General features: G+C 34.6%; 1 protein-coding gene across 2 annotated transcripts in view; it reads right to left on the minus strand.

The window, feature by feature from the left end:
* VPS8 (VPS8 subunit of CORVET complex) overlaps positions 1 to 20002 on the minus strand; it is a 99285-nt gene that overhangs the window by 42791 nt on the left and 36492 nt on the right. For both annotated transcript variants that reach the window (XM_081955372.1, XM_081955371.1), the window contains exons 27-34: positions 18717 to 18836; positions 15421 to 15492; positions 13481 to 13600; positions 13009 to 13065; positions 11924 to 12006; positions 8145 to 8229; positions 7725 to 7823; positions 5042 to 5131 (exon numbers count right to left, since the gene is read on the minus strand). In XM_081955372.1, coding sequence (XP_081811498.1) covers positions 5042 to 5131; positions 7725 to 7823; positions 8145 to 8229; positions 11924 to 12006; positions 13009 to 13065; positions 13481 to 13600; positions 15421 to 15492; positions 18717 to 18836 — 726 coding nt within the window. The remainder of the gene's footprint in view (positions 1 to 5041; positions 5132 to 7724; positions 7824 to 8144; positions 8230 to 11923; positions 12007 to 13008; positions 13066 to 13480; positions 13601 to 15420; positions 15493 to 18716; positions 18837 to 20002) is intronic.

Below are 20002 nucleotides of genomic sequence, written 5' to 3' on the forward strand. Positions count from 1 at the left end.
GGCCTGTGCGGAAGCAGATAGGCCACTCTTGAACTTAAAAATAAAGGGGAATCAGAATATTTTGAAGTCTGGAACAGATTTTATGATTGGTATAAGACAAGGTGACAAGACTGGAACAAACTGTATATATTGTGATTGGACAGAAGGATAGGCAATGTATTAAGTAGGCTAATTGTTAATGGTTGAGGCTAGCTGTATATAATGTGAATGTATGGTCACTTCGGCTTCGCGGTACTGCATTGTTTTAAATGTAAAAATAATAAAAATATATTCAAAAAAAACTTGTTGAGAATGATATTTTTAAGAAAGCAGCATGATCTTAGATACTGACAATTTTGCAAAAATTGATTTCTTATCCTTTGTGACAGCTCTCCTCAGAAATTATAGCAATAGCACTTAGATGTATATACCGCTTCACAGTGCTTTACAGCCCTCTCTAAGCAGTGCCCCCAACAATCTGGGTCCTCATTTTTACTGACCTTGACCTCGGATGGATGGAAGGCTGAGTCAACCTTGAGCCTGGTGAGATTCACATTGCCAAATTGCAGGCAGCTGGCAGTCAGCAATACTGCATTCTAACCACTGCGCCACTGTGACTAAATTACGTTTATTAACCCAATGTAGTGCCCAGTTGACTGAGCAACCTGTATTATTTTAACTTATCCTTGAATTCTATTGTTTGACTATGTTGTTTACATGTTCTCTCTTGCGATGATTGCTATTTTTGTGTCACAGATCTTTGGGTTTAGTCTGTGGTATGTTTCTTGACTGCCTGTTCCTTTATTGTCCCAAAGGTGCTTTTTTCCCCAAGAGGCCACTGGGCTTTCTTGTTCTTTCTTTATTTCACTTCTCATCCAAGAAGCTTCTTTGGCTATGATAGGATAGCGGGGAATGGAAGGATTTATATTCCTTGCAAAGTAAATAAACCCTTCCATTCCCCACTATCCTGTCAGAGCTGAAGAAGCTTCTTGAATGAGAAGCTAAACGTCTTCAAAAGAAAAAAACAAGAAAGTACAGTTGCCTCCTGAGAAAACATCTTTGGGACAACTATGACCTGGATGACTGAGAATCTCTACATCTGGGATGTCAAACCCGTGGCATCATGGTGGCATCATGTGACATATCGGAACTTTCCCCTCTTTGCTGAACTGGGCATGGAAGTGGCCAGCATATGAAGCAGCTGGTCCGGGGCCACGGGTTTGACAGAGTCAAGAGTAATTCATCCTAGATCAAATATCCACATTTGTTTCTTAATGCCATTTCTTATCAACTATTGTCTAAGTAAAAATAATAAATTCCATCTCCACAATTGGAGCTACAACTAGCTTTCTTCTTCTTTAGCTTATCTCTGAATTTACATACACTAAGTAGTCTATGATCTGTTCTGCAGTCAACATCTGGCTATGTGTGATGCTTTACAGAGCTTTTCCATCTCCATTTAGCAATAATATGCTTAATTTAGTTTTTATGTATCCTAGCTATTAATGTCCATATATATGGGCATTTGCTTTGATTATTTGAGGGCTGTATTAGCTATGGAGAAATTGTTGGAATTGTTGAAATTAGTAAATTGTTCTCCTGCTTCATTTTGGTTTTCTAAACCATACAATCCATCTACATTTCCCTCCCAATATTTCCAATTTTGGTATTCCAGTCTCCAGCCATAAGAAGCCCATCTTGCTTGCATATTCTGTCAATTTCAAACTGAAGAGAAGTACTAAGAACAAGACATTCCATTTATTTAACTGGCACTACAATTATGATTTACCAAGGTAAGTTTCATGTAATGTCACTACACTGAGGCTACACTCTTAATTTTATTCTGCAATAACTGAACTATATAATTTAAAGTATAGGAAATTTGCGTGTATTTCTTTAGAAAGTGGTATTGTATATTACCGGTGGAATTTATCTTAGTTTAGAGTTTGACCAGGAATGAATTTTGATGGTTGAAAATCAGTAGCATTATAGAAGCACAGAAAAGGGTGAGTGAGGAAAACAAACAAGGGATTTCAATTCCCTTGCAAGGGAAAATGTTTGCAAACAAATTATTGCAACTTGTTTAAAAGAGGAAGATTTTGATAGGCAATCTGCTTGATTTTAACAGAAATATATGAATCTGGATTTGTTGAAACTGGCACAGTAAATCAAGATTTAAAAACCTGGCCTTTGGTAAGTGATGCAGATTTCATAGAACAGAAATATGTATAGAAATAGATAAATCTAAGAATTGTTAACGAATTAATCAGCTATATTGTCATGGCTAAACGTTTCTGCTTACACAACAAATCTAAGAGGAAATCAGGATAGTTATAAAAAGAAATCTAGATAACAGTATTACTCTTAATAACTATGCATCTAATAGCTTTTGTATATAGACATGGATGTGTACCTTATAATAGTAGCATGGATGAATTTTTATAATGTGGAAAAGTTTTTTAATACACTACTGTATTCTATTTATTGTTTCAAAAAAATCTACTGCTTTAAAAATAGACAATATATTTTTTGCAGTGTGAAATGTCACACAAAGAAAAGAAACCATAAGACTAGATGAGATTTGGCACATAACAATAGGTTTCCTAGGTTGTTCACAACTTTTCTTTAAAATTGAAAATGTACCTTTAATATTATTTAAATACATATTTTATGCTGTTGAAAATTCTGGGCATTTTCCAGGCTTGTCCTGTTGCAATTTAATACAAACACACATAAAATGAAATATAAAGTTGAAAAAAATCAGGAAAGAACATTTAACAAGTTTCAAGGGAAGTAAAAAGATCAATACACAAGATATAAATATCACTTGAACTTAGCTTCAAACACAGTTCTCCTAAAGGCATTTCATGATGCTATAGATTTTAGCAATATTGTACTACATCTAAGCTCATTTTATGAACTGCTCTGTAAGTGTTTTATGGAATGGAAGGAGCTGAAATTTTGGTTAATACAAAAGCAGGGAGGGGGGCAGAAATCTTGTCAGCTAGCCAATAAAAGGACTGAGGATTCTCTGCCTTTCTTTAGAATGAAAAGAGAAGGAGGGAGGGACGGAGAGAAATGTGAGACTGGTTGGGATACGGAGAACAGAGCAGGTCTATTTAATCTGTTATATTTGTAGCAGATTGTTGCCTCAAAAGACCTAGTAATTACGAGAGGGACCTTCAAGTGCTAGTGGACAATCACTTAAATATGAGCCCGCAGTGTGCTCAGATGCCAAAAAAGCCAGCACAGTCCTATACTGCATCAACAGAGGGATAGAATCAAGATCATGTAACATGTTAGTACCACTTTATAATGCCTTGGTAAGGCCACACTTGGACCACAGTTTTAGTTCCCGTGATAAAAAAAAAATGTTGAGACTCTAGACAGAGTGCACAGAAGAGCAGCAAAGATGATTAGGAGACTGGAGAATGGTTGTAGGGATGGGGTATGTCTAATTTAATAAAAAGGTTTATGGGTGACATGATCACACTGTTCCAATATCTCAGGGGCTGCCACAAAAAAGAGGGGGTCAACCTATTCTCCAAAGCATCCGAAAGCAGGACAAGAAGCAATGGATGGAAACTACGGTAATCAAGGAGAGAAGCAAGCTAGAACTAAGGAGAAATTTCCTGACAGTTAGAACAATTAATCAGTGGAACAACTTGCCTCCAGAAGTTGTGGATGCTCTCGCACAGGTTTTTAAGAGTTTGAACAACCATCTGTCTGAAATGGATAGGCTTTCCTGCTTATTCTGTTAAGACTAGTTTCTCTCCTACCTTATTTTAATTAAGTCTCATTTTACTATCCTTGCAGGCACTTAGGTCAGCTAACAAAAAGTTAAAAACAGAATGTAATGTAAAAAAAAAAACTAAAATTAATTAGCCATTAAAATTTGGCAAAAAAGTTTCAAAGATTTGCCATTTGTAAAGAAACAGTTTTTGAAGTGAGTGCAGAATAGAAACATTTAGTGCAAGCCTATAGTATAGTTACTGTTTGTTTGTTCCATCCCACCTTTATTATTTTTACAAATAACTCAAGATAATGAACATATTCAACACACTTTCCTCCTCTTTCAAAGGCATTAGCTTGAGGTAAATATGTATAGAATGACAGTACAAACTTAGGTTCAAATTTTGAAAATATATTCTAGTAAAATGCACACCCAAAGACACTACACACTAATTAACTGTTTTTTTTTACAACAGAAGTGGGAAAGAAATCAGCAGCAAATTATATTGTGACAAGGGACAGAAATATCATTTTGTAAGAAAAATTACACTTTCCTCCTAAAAATTCTGCTTCTTTCTAATCTACCAATCTTTGATGCCAAGATAACAAAAGTACATCAGTTATTACATTTGTATGTGTGCATATGTACATATGACAAAGGAGAGGGTAATGTACTTTAAATCAGTCAATTTCCACCTTTGAATCATAGTTACAAAATGGTTTGAAAAATGATCTATTCCAGTTCAATGGGATCTAATCCCATTCATACAAATGTGTGGCAGTAAGCAAAGGTTACTTTTGAATATCTGGCTTTTTGTAAGCAAAGCTCATTGTGTTCAGTGAGATCTTGTATTGTTCTACTCAGAGATATAGTATGTTGATTTTAAAAAATAAAACAGTGAAATTAGTTCATAATATTTCTAAGCCATAGGTATCAAAGGTGATTAGAATCAGAATCTAGGATGTACAATTAAGCTTTCATTTTAAAAAGCTGGCAACAATATTTCACTTGGAGTCTCTAATGAAAGAGTATCAAAGTCAAGGTGAAAAGCCCAGCAGTATATGGAATTTAAGGTCTTGAATGCCTTAATTCAGCAATATTTTCATCATGGGGCATCTCTACCAAGTATTTGGGGAAACTGTGTTTATTGACTGGACACATATCACCCTTTTTAATTTAGAAAAAAAATCCTCTGGTTTTACTTACTATAAAGATTTGTACATATCTAGACTTTTGAAAAATAGGCTCTTCTAAGTTTAGGAAAGTGAAAAATTATTTTTTTTGTGATGAAACACTACACATCAATTTAGTTGCTTAATAAACCTTTACCTGTAGAATCTGAATTATTTGCTCAATCTCGTCACTGAAATGAATAGAAATAAGATCTGCTGTTTTAAAAGGACTCACTGATGTCAGCTCCTAAGCAAAAGAAAAAAAAAGGATTTACAGATCCATGAATTTCAGGATTAAATACATGAAATTTTAATTCAGTTTGTGATATTTCAGAATTTACTCTGAATTCTATTCCAAATGTTTCTTTCTTTTTATATTAGTAAGGTAAGGTGATAAGGACAGAGATAAGCATCTCTGCAATTATGTTTCTTTTTTTTCACTGAAGAAGATATCTTCAGATGTTGCCTGAAAATACCAAATTCTCTATTCTGAATTTTCCATAAGAGTCTTATTGGCTTCTATGTACATTCAAGCAACTTCTTCTAATTTTATACTTAATAAGTATTCAGTAGGAAAGTGTTTTCAGAAGCCATAAATTTTATCACAATTAACTAGTTTTCATATGCATTTTATATTAAATTCCAATGAAAGACTATAGTGCAATCAAGATTAAAGCAGTGGATGCATAATTGGTTAGTGTTGCTATTTTATGCATATTTTCATTAAAAAATCTATTGGAAATATTGTGATTTAGATATACATGAAGGATATTTACATTGGAAAGCCATTGTCAAGGGTGAACATTTTAATACTGTACTAATTTGCAGAACCAGTTTTTAAGTATGTATCTGCAATCTGCATATATAGTTTCTATCCAATTTATGTGCTAACAACTTAAATAGTAATTCATGCTTCTATATTTACTATCTAAAATAAGAATGATTACATGCATAATAATTAGGCAAACCAAGAGATCTCGTGGCTGTTTTCATATTTCCAGAAGCATCCTAGAGGCTAAAAAGGAATCCATATTTTTCTTCCACATTCATACATCCTATTTATTGCTAATGCTTTCCTCCAGCTGTAGTCAGCTGAACTATTTATTAGTTTTTTTTCCCCTATTATAACCCCCAAGTTGGAAAAGTTATACTACAGTTCTTAGAACAACTGTATCACACCTTATTATGTTTATGTTTATACATACTAACTTTAGGGGGTGGGGGATTGGTCATTGTGCAGCATAATCCTTCAGGGGCATCCATACGCCAAATTTGGAGTCATATGTATGTAGCAGAGCTGCAATAGTGTCCCAGACTTGTGAGACTTTCAGATTGAACAAACCCTTTGAAGTCATCATCTTTCCTTATCCAGCATGATCTCTTCAATGTACGAAAGGCTTTCTTCTTTAGAAAACATACCACTAGGGAAATGGAAAACTATGCATCGTATAAGCCTTGAGGTCTGTAGCTGGAGATAGTCCTTGAACTATGACAGCAACTGGGACAGGAATTTGTATCATTAAGCATTGCGGTCATAAAGCACATCACATGACTGCGTCGCTTATCAATACCAATTTCTGCAGCCCATCTATACCAATTTCTGCTGCCATTGCTAAGCAAAGACAACTTTTCCTCACAACTTTTCATCAGCTTCCACCAGACAAAATCAACAGGGAAGCCTGCAGAAAGTTGCTAGTCCCAAAGGCTTGCAAGCAGGCCAAGCAGTGCTGCTGGATGGGTGAGGGAGAATAGAGTGTGTGGGTGACCAAGAAAGCACAGAGCAAGCATGGTGAGGCTTGAGCAGCTGCTGCTGGATGGGAGAGGGGCTCTGAGTGGTGGCATGTCATGAGTATGGCAGAGGTTGGGTAGCTGCTGCTGGGTGGAAGAGGCCATGTGAAGGTGTGAGAATGGCAGGGGAGGTAGAGCGCAAGTGCAGCAAGGCTTGGGGAGAATATCTGAGGGTGAGTGAGTGACGGGATAATGTGCTGTGAGCAGGGTGGAACTTGGGTAGCAACTGCTAGGTGGAAGAGGGTATGTGAATGGTAGAGGAGATGGAGCACTTAGCATACTTTGGGGTGGCTGCCCCTGGATGAGTGAAGATGTGTGAGGGTATTCAGGTGGTGAGGGACAATACAGCAAGGCATGTGGAGTGGCTAGTGCAGCAAGGGAGCGTGTCTAAGGTGTGGCAGGAGGGGCATGGTGCAACTGCAGAGAAGCTGGTGGGGGTGACTTGCAACTTTCCCTGCTGGTTTTCCTATTGACTTTGCTTATTAGAAGCTGGCAATGAAGGTCACACATTCTGATCGAGTGACCTTGAGATGCTGCAACTGTCATGTGAGCTGGTTGCCAAGCACCCAGATAATAACCATGGGATTGCAAGGGTGCTGGAATAGTCGGAGCTTTGAAGACCAGTTGTAACCACCACTCATTCAGTGTCTTCATAGCAACACTAAATTTGGATATTCAGAGATATTCAGAGAATAAAAAACAACAGAGGAAGAGGAACCATGGCTTTTTATAGTGAATCGTGAAATTCCATTAAGAAAAATCTTGTTCATCTGTGGATATTTGATTACAAATGCTTTTAAATTGTATAGTGACTGATCTGAAGAACCAAAGTGTCTAATTAACTTTATGTCAGTTAATGCATGAAGCTTTCTATCCTCAAAAGTAATTATTCTTAATCAGATAAATTGTATTTAGAGACAAAATTAATTTAAATATTAGAAATATGGTCTTATTCTGTTTTCACTTATATTAATTTATTAGGATATATCAGCTATCCAGTATTACTGCATATAGACTTTAAGATATATATAATTACCTTATTTAAGACATACCTCAATATGTTTCATAGTTTTCTGCCACACAGATTGCTTTTCTTCTGTACTATACCCAGGAATGGAAAGAATATTGTGGATATAGGAGAAAACTTCTTCCTTTAAGAAATATATGGGAAAGGTTACAAAAAAGAAAAAATACATTACAGAAACATTAAATCAAATTAAATGATTGATCCTCATATATTACATGCTGAAACATAGCACTGAAAATGTATCATTAATAAAGCAACAAGGCACTGAAAATATATCATTTATGTACCATTTTAACATTCACCACTATTGCATTTTAGCATATTTCTATTAAAAATCTATTTTTAAAAGGCAAGTTTCTCCATCCGCCAAAAATACAGAAAAGCTGCTGAAAAATTAAATATTCATCTGAATTTTCTTCTATAACTTGTACCATGCCATGTTTACCTTTCTCAGGGGATCATGCAAGTAGCAATCAATTATCCTATCATAACGATGTTCCCGTTCATACATAAACTCGCAGATTTGGTAACTGAAATAAAAGAATTATAGCTAAGTGCTTTTTAGACATAAGCATCCTTTAAAAAGAGCAGTTTTATAAAACATGTCCTGGTTTTCCTATCTTAATATTTGATGTTATTAACATACTATTATTAAACATAAGAGAACCAATTTGTTGTAATGGTTAAGGTACTACTAGACTATAAACTGGAGACCTGAATTCTAGTCCCACCTTAGGCACAGGCAGCTGGGTAACCTTGGGGCAGTTACTCTCTCTCAGCCCTAGCATGTAAGCCACTTCAGAAAAACCTTGCCAAGGAAATTTATCCAAGCAGTCCCCAGAAGTTCAACACTGACATGAAGGCACAAGTGATATTAGACAAACTAATAAATAGATAACCTTGAGCTGTGTCAGCAATTTTTAATGTCATATTTGATAAATGCATCACTTGTCATTTTTTTAAAATCAAAAAATTATCTCATGAAAAAACAAAGCCTTCTAAATCAGTGTCATTTAACATGCCAGTGAAAGAGGAGGAAGGGAGACCCATGTGTTTCCTTTACTTAATCAAAGCTGCTTCATATATGGAGGTTGATGTTCCTATCTTCACTTCTTTTTTTTTTACACGTTAACTACAGTATCTATTCTACCTGCCTCTCTTTTTTTGTAGGAAATATCAGTTAATTGTCTTTGTGACCTGAGGGAGCTTAGTTACTTAACACTAGAGAAAATTAAAGAAGGTTCAACTAGCATTAGAATTTTATTACATGAATTCCATTCAGTATTTACATTCTTTCTTTTTTAATTTAAAATTAACAACACTCAAGCCAGACATATTAAAAGTAACACTAGTACCAAAACTATAAAAATAAATGAAAAAGAAGAGAAGCTTGATCCAAAGAGAACAACAAACGTTTTATATTAGCAACTCAAATCCATGCTAAAAGCATAAGACCATACACTCTTTTTGCATTGTTTGTTCAACCAAAATAAGAATTAATAGCATTTAAATGAAGCTCAGATCACACTGGAGGTCACAGTACTGCTGGAATAAAAAATAGTTTCAAAGGGTCCAGAAATTGCCACTCATCACATATGCCTCTCTACAGAATGCATTTAACAACTGGAATTTCTATTTCCAAACAGTGGAGGTGAACCAAGTATTTGCTTGCTTTTTTTTAACAGTAAATTTTGGAATTTTTACTTTAATCTGACAATATTCTGTACTTGATAAAATGCACACACTTTCTTGAAGTGTCTCTAATGCTATCTGATAATGTAATCAGTATCTTCAGAACTGCCAATTTCTAGTGGATTCTTTCTGCCTCTCATTAACATCTAAAAGACAATGTCCCTGTGGGAGCTGGCTTTCACTGTTGCAGCTTCCTGTCTGTGATATAGCATCTTCCCAGAGATCATACTATCCTTTGGATTTTGTTTCTGTAAAGCCATTAAAACTCGGCAGTTTCAGTATGTGAAGGATAAAATGGATCATTCTTTCAGGGGAGAGAATGTTTGGTTAAGTATTCTAACTGGTGATAAAAATTTGATGTGTGTGTGTGTTTGTGTTTTTTATGGTTGTTGTATAATTTTTAACCTAATTACTGAATGAGTTATACAAACTGCTCAGTCAGCCTTGTAAAATAATACAGGACAAATAGATTTATAAACAATCATTTTCCCCCTTTTGTTTTCCTGACTTGAATTGCCTAAAACTCCGAAGCAGAGATTTTATAAAAATCTGCTTACTGCAATAAAGGCATTGCTTCAGTGAAATTTGAGTTTTTAATAGTCAAGAGTTACAAATGCTCTTTAATTTCATTGATAATAGAAATGTATGGTCAGATTACTGATGGAATTCCAGCACTCTAGTAAGGGTTTAAGAGCACTTTTAGTTTACAGTTTATATTTATTTTGGAGGTTTATAAAGGTTTAGAAAACTTAACTGCTTATATTAATTTTAACATAAAAATCCATTAATTTCATTGATAAACTGGCTTCTGCAATGCAATCAAAATACCATAAATATGATACAAATAACAAGCAAGTTTGGTGCAGTGAATAAGGAGCTGGCCTAGAAACTAGGAAACTGAGTTCTAATCTCTCTTTAGGCATGAAAGTCAGGTGGGTTCTCTTGGGCTAGTTTATCTCTCTGTCAACTCACCTCACAAGATAGTTGTAGTGGGGAAAATAGGAAGAGGAAGGAGAATGAGGTATATTGGCCTCCTTGAGTTATTTAAAAAGATATGGCAGGATAAAAATCAAATATATAAAATGTACCATGTAAAAATATTAAAACTGATTATAAATAGAATTGCTAAATGGACATAGGTAAAATAACTCATTAGTTTACACAATGATGTACAACAGAAAGGATAGTACTACAGAAAGACCAATTTCTTGGTCAATAGTTTGTGAATATATTGTGAATATATGTCATTTTCCAGTTTATATTAAGCTATTTACTATTGTAAAAAAGCACCTGGGTAGGGAGTTAATCAGACAAACTTGTTCAGATATTTTAATCTCTTACAGCATAAATGTTGCTATGATTTCCCAGCAGCCTGATAATAGAATCAGACAGTTATAAAAACAAATCTTAAAGCTAATAGCCTGAGACTGCTTCAACATCTGGAGAAGTAGGATGTAGGTCAAGTTGTAATCACCAGAAATTTAATCTCATGGCCAAAATTTTATACAATATAGTGTGCTAAGTACTGAAGTGCATCTGCAGTGACAAGGCAATGTGGATGAACACAGATTTCACAGCTGAAAGCAGTTGCCAAGCAACCACCTCATGTATTTTTTTTCTTCTGATTCTATTTATCTTCTACAGATAAAGGATTTCAGCCTCAATTTGGATCAAGTTAAAGAAGCAAAAGATTCCATCCCAACAATAAGAAAATGAAATTATAAGAAGAATATGATATATGGTAACATCCTCACGGATAATCCTCACAGATATATCTTTCAGAAAGCCAGAGATGGATGATTTTTTTGGGTTAAAATGCTGGCATAAAAATCAGATAGATCGCAAATCATATGTATTCAACTGTTGATTAATATAATAACATAATTGCAATCATCCATTAAAAAGTGGCTTCAGACATAGTTAAAAAGGCAGACAGTGATTTATTAACCAGTTCTAAAACATGCTCTCTTAGCCAATTTGACTGTTACAGAATACCGTCAAGTGACATGATGGTATCAGGAGATAAATGGGATTAATATTTTGAGTTTTTTAAGGTGTATAAAAACTGGGAAAAGGAGTGGAGACAAAACATCCAATTTCTACCTTTAACTCTCCAAAACTGTAAACATGCCTCCAAGAAGCCTCTAATTTCTATTCTTAATTCTCAGGGGGAAAAAAACCCTGTCATTTTACTGCCAATGTTGACAATCCTAGTCAATGCCATATTTGTTTTTTAATGTAAAATCTAATCAATAAGTTTATTAACATTAATATTTTGGAGATCATGGTTGATATAAAGCTTTTTCCTTAATTTTTAAAGGTTTTAATTATCTAATTTATCAAAGCATTAATAGTATCCAGTCAACATAAATATCATTGTACTCAATAATACAATGAATCATTTGGGTTTTAAAATCATACTATTTATATCTTACAATAATACAATGTAATTTTTCTTTTTAAAAAATCCTGGATTTATCAGAGTGGTTGTAAAAGAGTAAAACAAATTAGAAAAGGTGCACAGAAACTTACAATTCAGCTTTTTCTGCCATTTGAATGAGTCTGTTTTCTTCAAACTGCACTATACCTCCAGCCTGAAGCAATTCTAAAAGAACCTATTAGCACAATGTAACTATAAATATTATGTTTAAATCCTTCAGGGACCCCACAACATTTATCCTCTACAATAAAAGATTATGTCTACATATGAAACAAACATCAGACATCAAGGAGTAAATTATGTTTTTCCAAGCTTTGCTTGTTCATTGCAATATACATATTTACATAAGTAGAGACCTTCTTTCTGACATGAAGTTTAATTTTGGAATTTCTCAGTTACTGCCTGAGGACAACATATAATTTCCTTCTCTTAGGTACGTATCTTGATCAAGGATGAAATCAAGAGGAAACTATAATTTTGGAATAGTTGATTAAACAGGATCATGTTCCCAAGCATGATGAGAGTATTTACCTGCTTCATATAATATGAAGCAAGATAATTTTCCCCTCCATTACATTTTGTACTTAGAGACTGTCACAATCTCATTTCCATGCTTTAGCCCTCTAGTCTCTTACAATTGCATGTCTCTTCTTTTTCTTCCTGAACTTCAATTGAATAATGAAGTCTAGAAAAAGAGTAATTGAGTCCAAATTCACTACTTTTCTGATATAATCCAACACTGTTATCTCCACTAGAGAGGATTTGGAAAAACTGAAGTGAAAAATGACATTATATACATAGAAATATACACCTCTTGATAAATGTAGCCTACTTCTTCAATCACTCTCGAAGTATGAACTATGACAGTGGCAATTAAACTATGTAAATTATATCATAATGTAACACCAGACTCTATTATCCTGGGCTATATTTGATCATACTGAATCTCTGTAGTTTTGGTGTGAACTGTTACAATTTATGTGATTCTGAAAACTGTTAATATGCCTCGATTTATATATAAGCTCTTAGCAGTTTTCTAGAAGCTGATTGTTTCTCAGTGTGGAGTTCTAGTTTTAGCATTTCTGCTCTAAAGTATGGTCATTTTTAGTAATGATCTTTCTTCCTTAAACATGAATCATTTTCACAGCATGAATAATATTATCCTAACGATTCATACCTGCTGTCTTTCAGAATGTCGTGAGTCATCATCAGGACTGCAGAGAAATTCAAGGACCTGAGCAAAAAAAGAAGATGTTACTGTATACGTATTTCTGCTCCATTTCTCAAGCATAGTATCACATTTTACAAATTTATATATTGTAGCATTTCCCACTAAAGAAAAGGACATACAAATCATCATAACATTTGGGAATAGGATCCCAGCTTCTAAAATACATTAATGCTGTGAAATGAAAATGCAACATCAAAAATCCAATACAACAGGTTTTTATTCTTTTTAAGCATGTCCTAGTTTCCCACATATCCTTTCTAAAATCATTGCATTCAAATCTTCATAATTTATTTCAAACTTTCTGAAACAGTAGATAGAATAATTACAAATTAGATGGCATCACAATCATTTTATAATTCAAGATAGACTTTGCCCATTTTAGAACAAAAATTCCATCTAATGATGTTTCTTATATTACCTGGTCAAATAGCATCCTATTCACAAACAATGTGTTGTTTGGCTTAGCAAGCTGTTGAGCAAGGAAAGTAAAAAGGCATCCAACTTGTGATGGGGTAAAATCAGAGTTCTCCACCATAACCTAGAAGGGAGAAAAATAGATACATTTATTAATCATAATTTAGGTTAGCACACATTTTCTCTTGAGATGGAATAAAATAAAACATAAAAACACTATACTTAATAAACTATACTTATACACTATACTTTAAAAATAATTTAAAATTTTCAGAACTTAATTACATGTCTTCCAAGACACACCAAGTCAAAATTTTTAAAGGTAAATTTTAATTCACACAGGGTTTCTAAGACAATGCTCCCCAAGCTTATCGCTGTAGGCAGATATAGCTACATCACTAAAAGGAAACAGCTTTTTTCTATCTTCTAGGTCACAGTGACATTGTTCTGAACTTATCAGTGGGATAACACTGGGCATTGCTTGAACGATCTATGAAACAATTCAACCACCATAAATAACTGAAGAGTGGGTAGGCAGGCGATGGAAATGAATAATAGTGGAGGAAATCTCATCTTTTCTCACTAAGGAGCAACAAAGCATTTTATCTTATGAAACACATTTCCTCAATTCTTACCACAAATCAAAATTTATACCTCATGTTTCTGATATCTTTTCCTTTATTAGGCAGAATATATTTTGAACTTATTTACATTTTACAAACATGATTGTTACTTATATAAGTATATAAGTACATACTTATTGTATAAGTAATAATGTTGATAACATGTCAAACATCAAAATATATTCTGCATAATAATAAAAGAATAAAGGAATTATAATTATAAACATATGATGTTGTAGAATTTAGTAGCATCTTTCATGAAAACCACAATACATCTTTTATATTTTGTATATTTTAATTTATAATTGATGACAGGTTGGCAATATAGTAGAATGGTCATACAGTTATCATCCATACTCTTAAGATACAGATATTATGGTGAACTTGCATTCTAAACGGTAGCCAGTATGTTATGGCAAAAACCAGTATATATACTTGTATATATTGATATTAAATAGCTATACCTTGGAAAGAGTAGAAATAATCTGAACATGAGTTTTAGGGTAACATAAACATAAAGGGGACAAAGAAGACAAGACATGTGGCCTGACCTCCTTCCCCAACACGAGATCCAGAGAGCTTCAAAAACTAAGTGTGTGGCAGGTGATGCTATGTAGGGAGTAGATCCTAGACATGTAGGGTCCCAGAGGATGGAATGACAGGGAAGACAAGTAGCATCCCTGGGGGTGGTTGTAAGGGCAAATGACTGCAGGGGAGCTGAAGCAGCTGTAACTTTAAAAACCGGGTCGTAGGTAGCCTTGGGAGGAGTCTGTCATAACTTCCAGGTGGTGTTAACTGACTGGTCATACATCAAGGACTACCTATAGAGGTGTAAAATATTTTGACCCAAATTATGCAAAGTTGCATCAGATCTTATATACCCTTATATCATTGTACTTGATGTCAGCTCCTTAAAAGGGTCTCACTTTTTCCTTTATTGTGCAAATTCTGAAAGATTATATTTATTAAAGTTATATCCCACCTATCATTCAGGAATGCAAGGTGACATATATAGCTCTTCATCTCCCAATTTTTCCATGGCTTACCTATAATTGATATCATGATATGAATTTGAAATCAAGCAGAAAAAGGCATAGCTCTTTTAAGGAGATGCCGGTTGTAACAGTAAGGATCAGCAAGATCTGAGGCACCTGATCTAAATATTGTGCATTTATAAGAATAAGATATTAGTTTGTTCATGTTTCATCAATCAAAGCAATAATTTAATGAAAAGAAATAATGAGGTAACAGTGAATAGTAGTTCAAAGTAAAGATTTCACCCATATTTTATTATATTTATCACTAAAACCAAGGAAATTACCTTGAGTAATATGTCCACAATTCTCTGTTGGTATTCCACAGCTTGCTTGTCATTCTTAAAATCTTCAAATGTCTTTATCAGAAAATAATATTGGAAGAAAAAAGCAAAACTTCACATGCAATATTTTTTATATATTCCAGCATTCAAAATAAAAATTTGGCTTGAGAAGTTACAATATACTGTTCATACGTTTTGTGAAGAAGCTACAATTATGTCTGAATCAAGGACCATGAATGGATGGTCTCCAATTAAGAAAGAATTTATAAGCCAAGGTGAAGTTATCTCAGAGACTATTCAATGTTGGAAACTATTAACAAGAACAATGGTTAACTCTAGTTTTCTCATTTCTCCATTCCATTCAAAGGGTTGCATACAATGTTATACTAGTCATGGTATGTTGGTCAAAAGTATTGCAAAACTGTTCATGAAGAACAGTGGGATCGCTTGTATAGGTGAACCTACTCCCAAGGTAGGTATCAAAAACAATGTTTATGTATTTTCAGAACATTTACTGAGATTGGAACAGCAAATCATGTTTGTGTGTTAATTAAGAAATAATGTAACTATTGTTATATTCCCCCTTCCTTGGGGGGGTGGGAGAGGCAAAGCAAGCTGTAAGCAAGGGAGTGTAGGGCCCATCCCACTGTGCCTCATGTAATGCTACTCATCATAACTCTGCTTCGGACTTCCTTATCTTGTTCCAATTAAGGACCCATATACACTTTGCAAACAGTAATGTTGTCTGTTGGCCTATAAGTTCCTTCCATAGAGGGGAATCATGGTAAAGGACAATACTGACCAGAGGGGAGAGGAAATGAAACAGAAAATGTGCATTCATGAATGAATTTAGAATATTAACTTGAAAGAACCAAAAAAAAGCCATCCTTCTGTTCCATCCCTTCAAGCGCTTAGAGACTCTAATAAATAAGCCTTAATCATATATCTCCAATTCTTCTTGAATATCAAAATGAGTAGTTAAATGAATATGACTGTTTCTTTTCTGTTCTTGTATATAGTGATAGGATAGCCTAAGGACACCAACTGCTTTCTATCATGTGTTAAAATCAATCTCTCCAACCTTCAGGTATGATAAAGATGGAAGGCCCAGAATTTTGGTGATGCTGTTTTAATGTGTCCTTCAACACATTTGGAAAATATCTAGATTAAAGAAGGTATATTATTAGGAACCATGATGGCCCAGTGGTTAGAATGCAGTATTTGCAAACTAATTCTGCTGACTGCCAGGAGTTCGTTTGCTTCAATTCTCACCCGCTCAAGGTTGACTCAATTTTCTATCCTTCTGAGGTTGGTAAAATGAGGACCCAGACTGTTGGGGGCAATACGCCGACTCTGTAAACTACTTAGAGAGGGCTGTAAAGCACTGTAAAGCAGTATAGAAGTCTAAGTATTACTGCTATATGTTTTTTTTAAAAAAAATCAAGCAAGGAATAAAGTAATGCATAACACTGGTAAAATGGTCACCAATATAATAGAACCAATATAACAATGTTAGTCTGTGAAGAGACGTATTTAACACATTACTATTTCTACTAAAATATAAATGAACCACATGCATTCAATATAAACTGATTAAGTTGAATAAATGTAATGTTTTTATAATGGTTTTCAATACATAAAAAACTAATGTGACTATAATTCAGGTGTCAGCTGAAAAGCTTTTCATTAAAATTCACATCTGATGGCTTATGCTGGTATTACTCTATTATTAATGTCCATTGGTTATTTTTAAGCTTATAACTTTTAATACCACAATTAATTTATTTTGAGAATTGTACGCTCCCTAGTGAGGCTTTCTATGATGGGTGTCATAGAAACATTTAAAATTAAATAAATTTTAATAAATGAATGAATAAATCACTGATTCCTAAAGGAAGAAATAATTATAATTAGCTTTTCCCATCTCAGTGTTCCACAGACATGTTGTGTTTCTATTTCTAGAATTCCCAGCCATGTGCAACTAGGCGGATAAAAATATACTATATACCCCTTCCTTGATAGCCTTTGCAACCCACAGGAAATATTACTTCATAAGTCAGGATATCTTGCTAAATGAGGCAGGCAATGTACTGGTGGGAAAGGAGAATCTCCAGAATTATCAGTGCATCTTACATCTTGTTACATTTAGAACAGATAGTTTCTACTCTTCTTAAATCACACCTATTCCATTCTACTCAGCGAAGTTCTAATTAGGTTGTATAGCATTTTTGGGAGACAGGATGGTTGTGAGAAAGAGTGAGGACAATAATGAGGAACTTCTGCAAGTCAACTATTTACTGTATTTTTTGGAGTATAAGATGCATCGGAGTATAAGACGCACCAAGATTTTGAAGAGGTAAATTTAAAAAAAAAAAGTTTTTGCACTCTGCAGGCCTCCCAAACCCTCTGCAGGTCCATTTTTGTGAAGGGGGCGAGGTTTCGGGAGGCCAAAAATGCTGTACCCAGTGTATAAGGCGCAGCCAGATTTTCACCCTCTTTTTTGGGGGGAAAAGGTGTGTCTTATACTCCGAAAGATACGGTAATCTAGATCCAACACATATGTTTAAGACAAAGGGTGGTTGTGGTACCACAAGCAACCATCCATTCTCATTTATATTTCCCCAAAAGTACTACAAATCACTAATTTCTCATTATTTTCAGAAGGAACAATAGAAAATAGGTGCACAAGGCATTGAAGTCTCCACTTTCCACAAACTTTCGAAGAACGGTTGCAGGAACTGGGTATGTCTAGCTTAAGAGAAAGAAGGACTAGGGGAGACATGATAGCAGTGTTCCAATATCTCAGGGGTTGCCACAAAGAAGAAGGAGTCAAACTATTCTCCAAGGCACCTGAGGGTAGAACAAGAAGCAATGGGTGGAAACTAATCAAGGAGAGAAGCAACTTAGAACTGAGGAGAAACTTCCTGACAGTTAGAACAATTAATCAGTGGAACAGCTTGCCTCCAGAAGTTGTGAATGCTCCAACACTGGAAGTCTTTAAGAAGATGTTGGATAGCCATCTGTCTGAAATGGTATAGGGTTTCCTGCCTAGGCAGGGGGTTGGACTAGAAGACCTCCAAGGTCCCTTCCAACTCTACTATTGTATTGTATTGTATTGAACCCACTCTAAAAATTAACCATGTACCATTTGGACAACGCCATGATACTATGCCCACCATGATCCTCAGACTTAAAAAGTAATAATTGTTCTTTAATTGCCAAAACATTAAACACCATTGTTTAAGATCACACAAGAGATAATGAGACTTTCTATCTTTGTAATGAGTGTTTCCACTTACCAATGCAAGAACGTTAAGAAACTCTCGTGTATCAAAGTGTAACAGTGTACGAACGAAGGGATACACTTCTTCATCTGTAGGGGCCTCAGCTGAATGCAGACGGATGAGGAATTCAAAGACCTGCAATGTAAATGAGTATAAATTTTGCTCAATCTAAATGCTGGAATTAACACTTTGCAGTATATCAATTTCAGGAATTTTTTTCAGGAATTTTCCAACATTAGTGATTTAAAACATAAGAAGAGTCAAGATGTTTTATGGTTACTTGCATTAGTATTCACAATCACTAGTACTTAGCTGCTTCACATTTGTTTTTGACAGATTATTACTACTGACTTCCTAAACAATGAATTCTGATAAAATGCATAACTGCATTTTCATTTCAGTTTATTTCTCCAGACTAACTACATGAATTAGTTCATCGGGATAAACAAGAAATTAAGATAAATAATTGCTAGCAGGATTTAAAACAGAAAGAAAAAGAAGAATTTTCTGAAATACAGGTCAAACAATACAAAAAGAAAATGTCAAGCCTGTAAGAAAATTTCAACATCATACTTACATTAATTTACCTTTGATGCTCCACTTGTATTTGATCAAACTTTCACAGCTTGAGACTCCTGCTGTGATAGATCTCCAAAAAGAATATTCCAAGACTCTACTTGATCTACTGCTACTCTACGTGATCAAACCCCCAAGAATTAAGAATTTTCTTCCATTTGAAACTGATGAAAAAAATCAGTGGAGTATGTCCCTCTAAACTTTATGGCGCAAGACTTTGGGTAACCAAGGGCCCATCAATTCACTCCCTGATGCTAACTTACAAATGCTCTGAAATGTATGCTGAAGTTTTTGAGTGAAATTTACAGCATTGTGTTTAAGAAGATACATCACTTCAAAGAGCCTCAAAACAAAGACAGTTCCCTTATAAGCTGAAGTTTTAGAGAAACGCTATAGTTTTAGAAGTATGGATGGAGAACACCCATTTGCCTCATCTCCTAGGTTATTTGGGCTATGCTAAGAACAGAAACCCATCATGGGCTTGAGCTATCCCAACATGGAGACCATGTTTATGACTATTGACAACACAGACTGAAATATCACAGCAGTATGACTTTATGTCAAAGGTTTTTTTTTACAGTAGAGTGTTCCAACTGATTAAATACAAGATTACATATCAGTTTGTACAATAAGGTATAAGGTAAAGGTGTCTTATGCGCAATGCACATAAAAATTGGCAAGGCTTCCATCACACTATTGCAGTCACCATTTTGACTTTTTTGACC

This window comes from Natrix helvetica, assembly GCF_964273705.1.
Source record: "Natrix helvetica genome assembly, chromosome: 5".
NCBI classification, from domain to species: Eukaryota; Metazoa; Chordata; class Lepidosauria; order Squamata; family Natricidae; genus Natrix; species Natrix helvetica.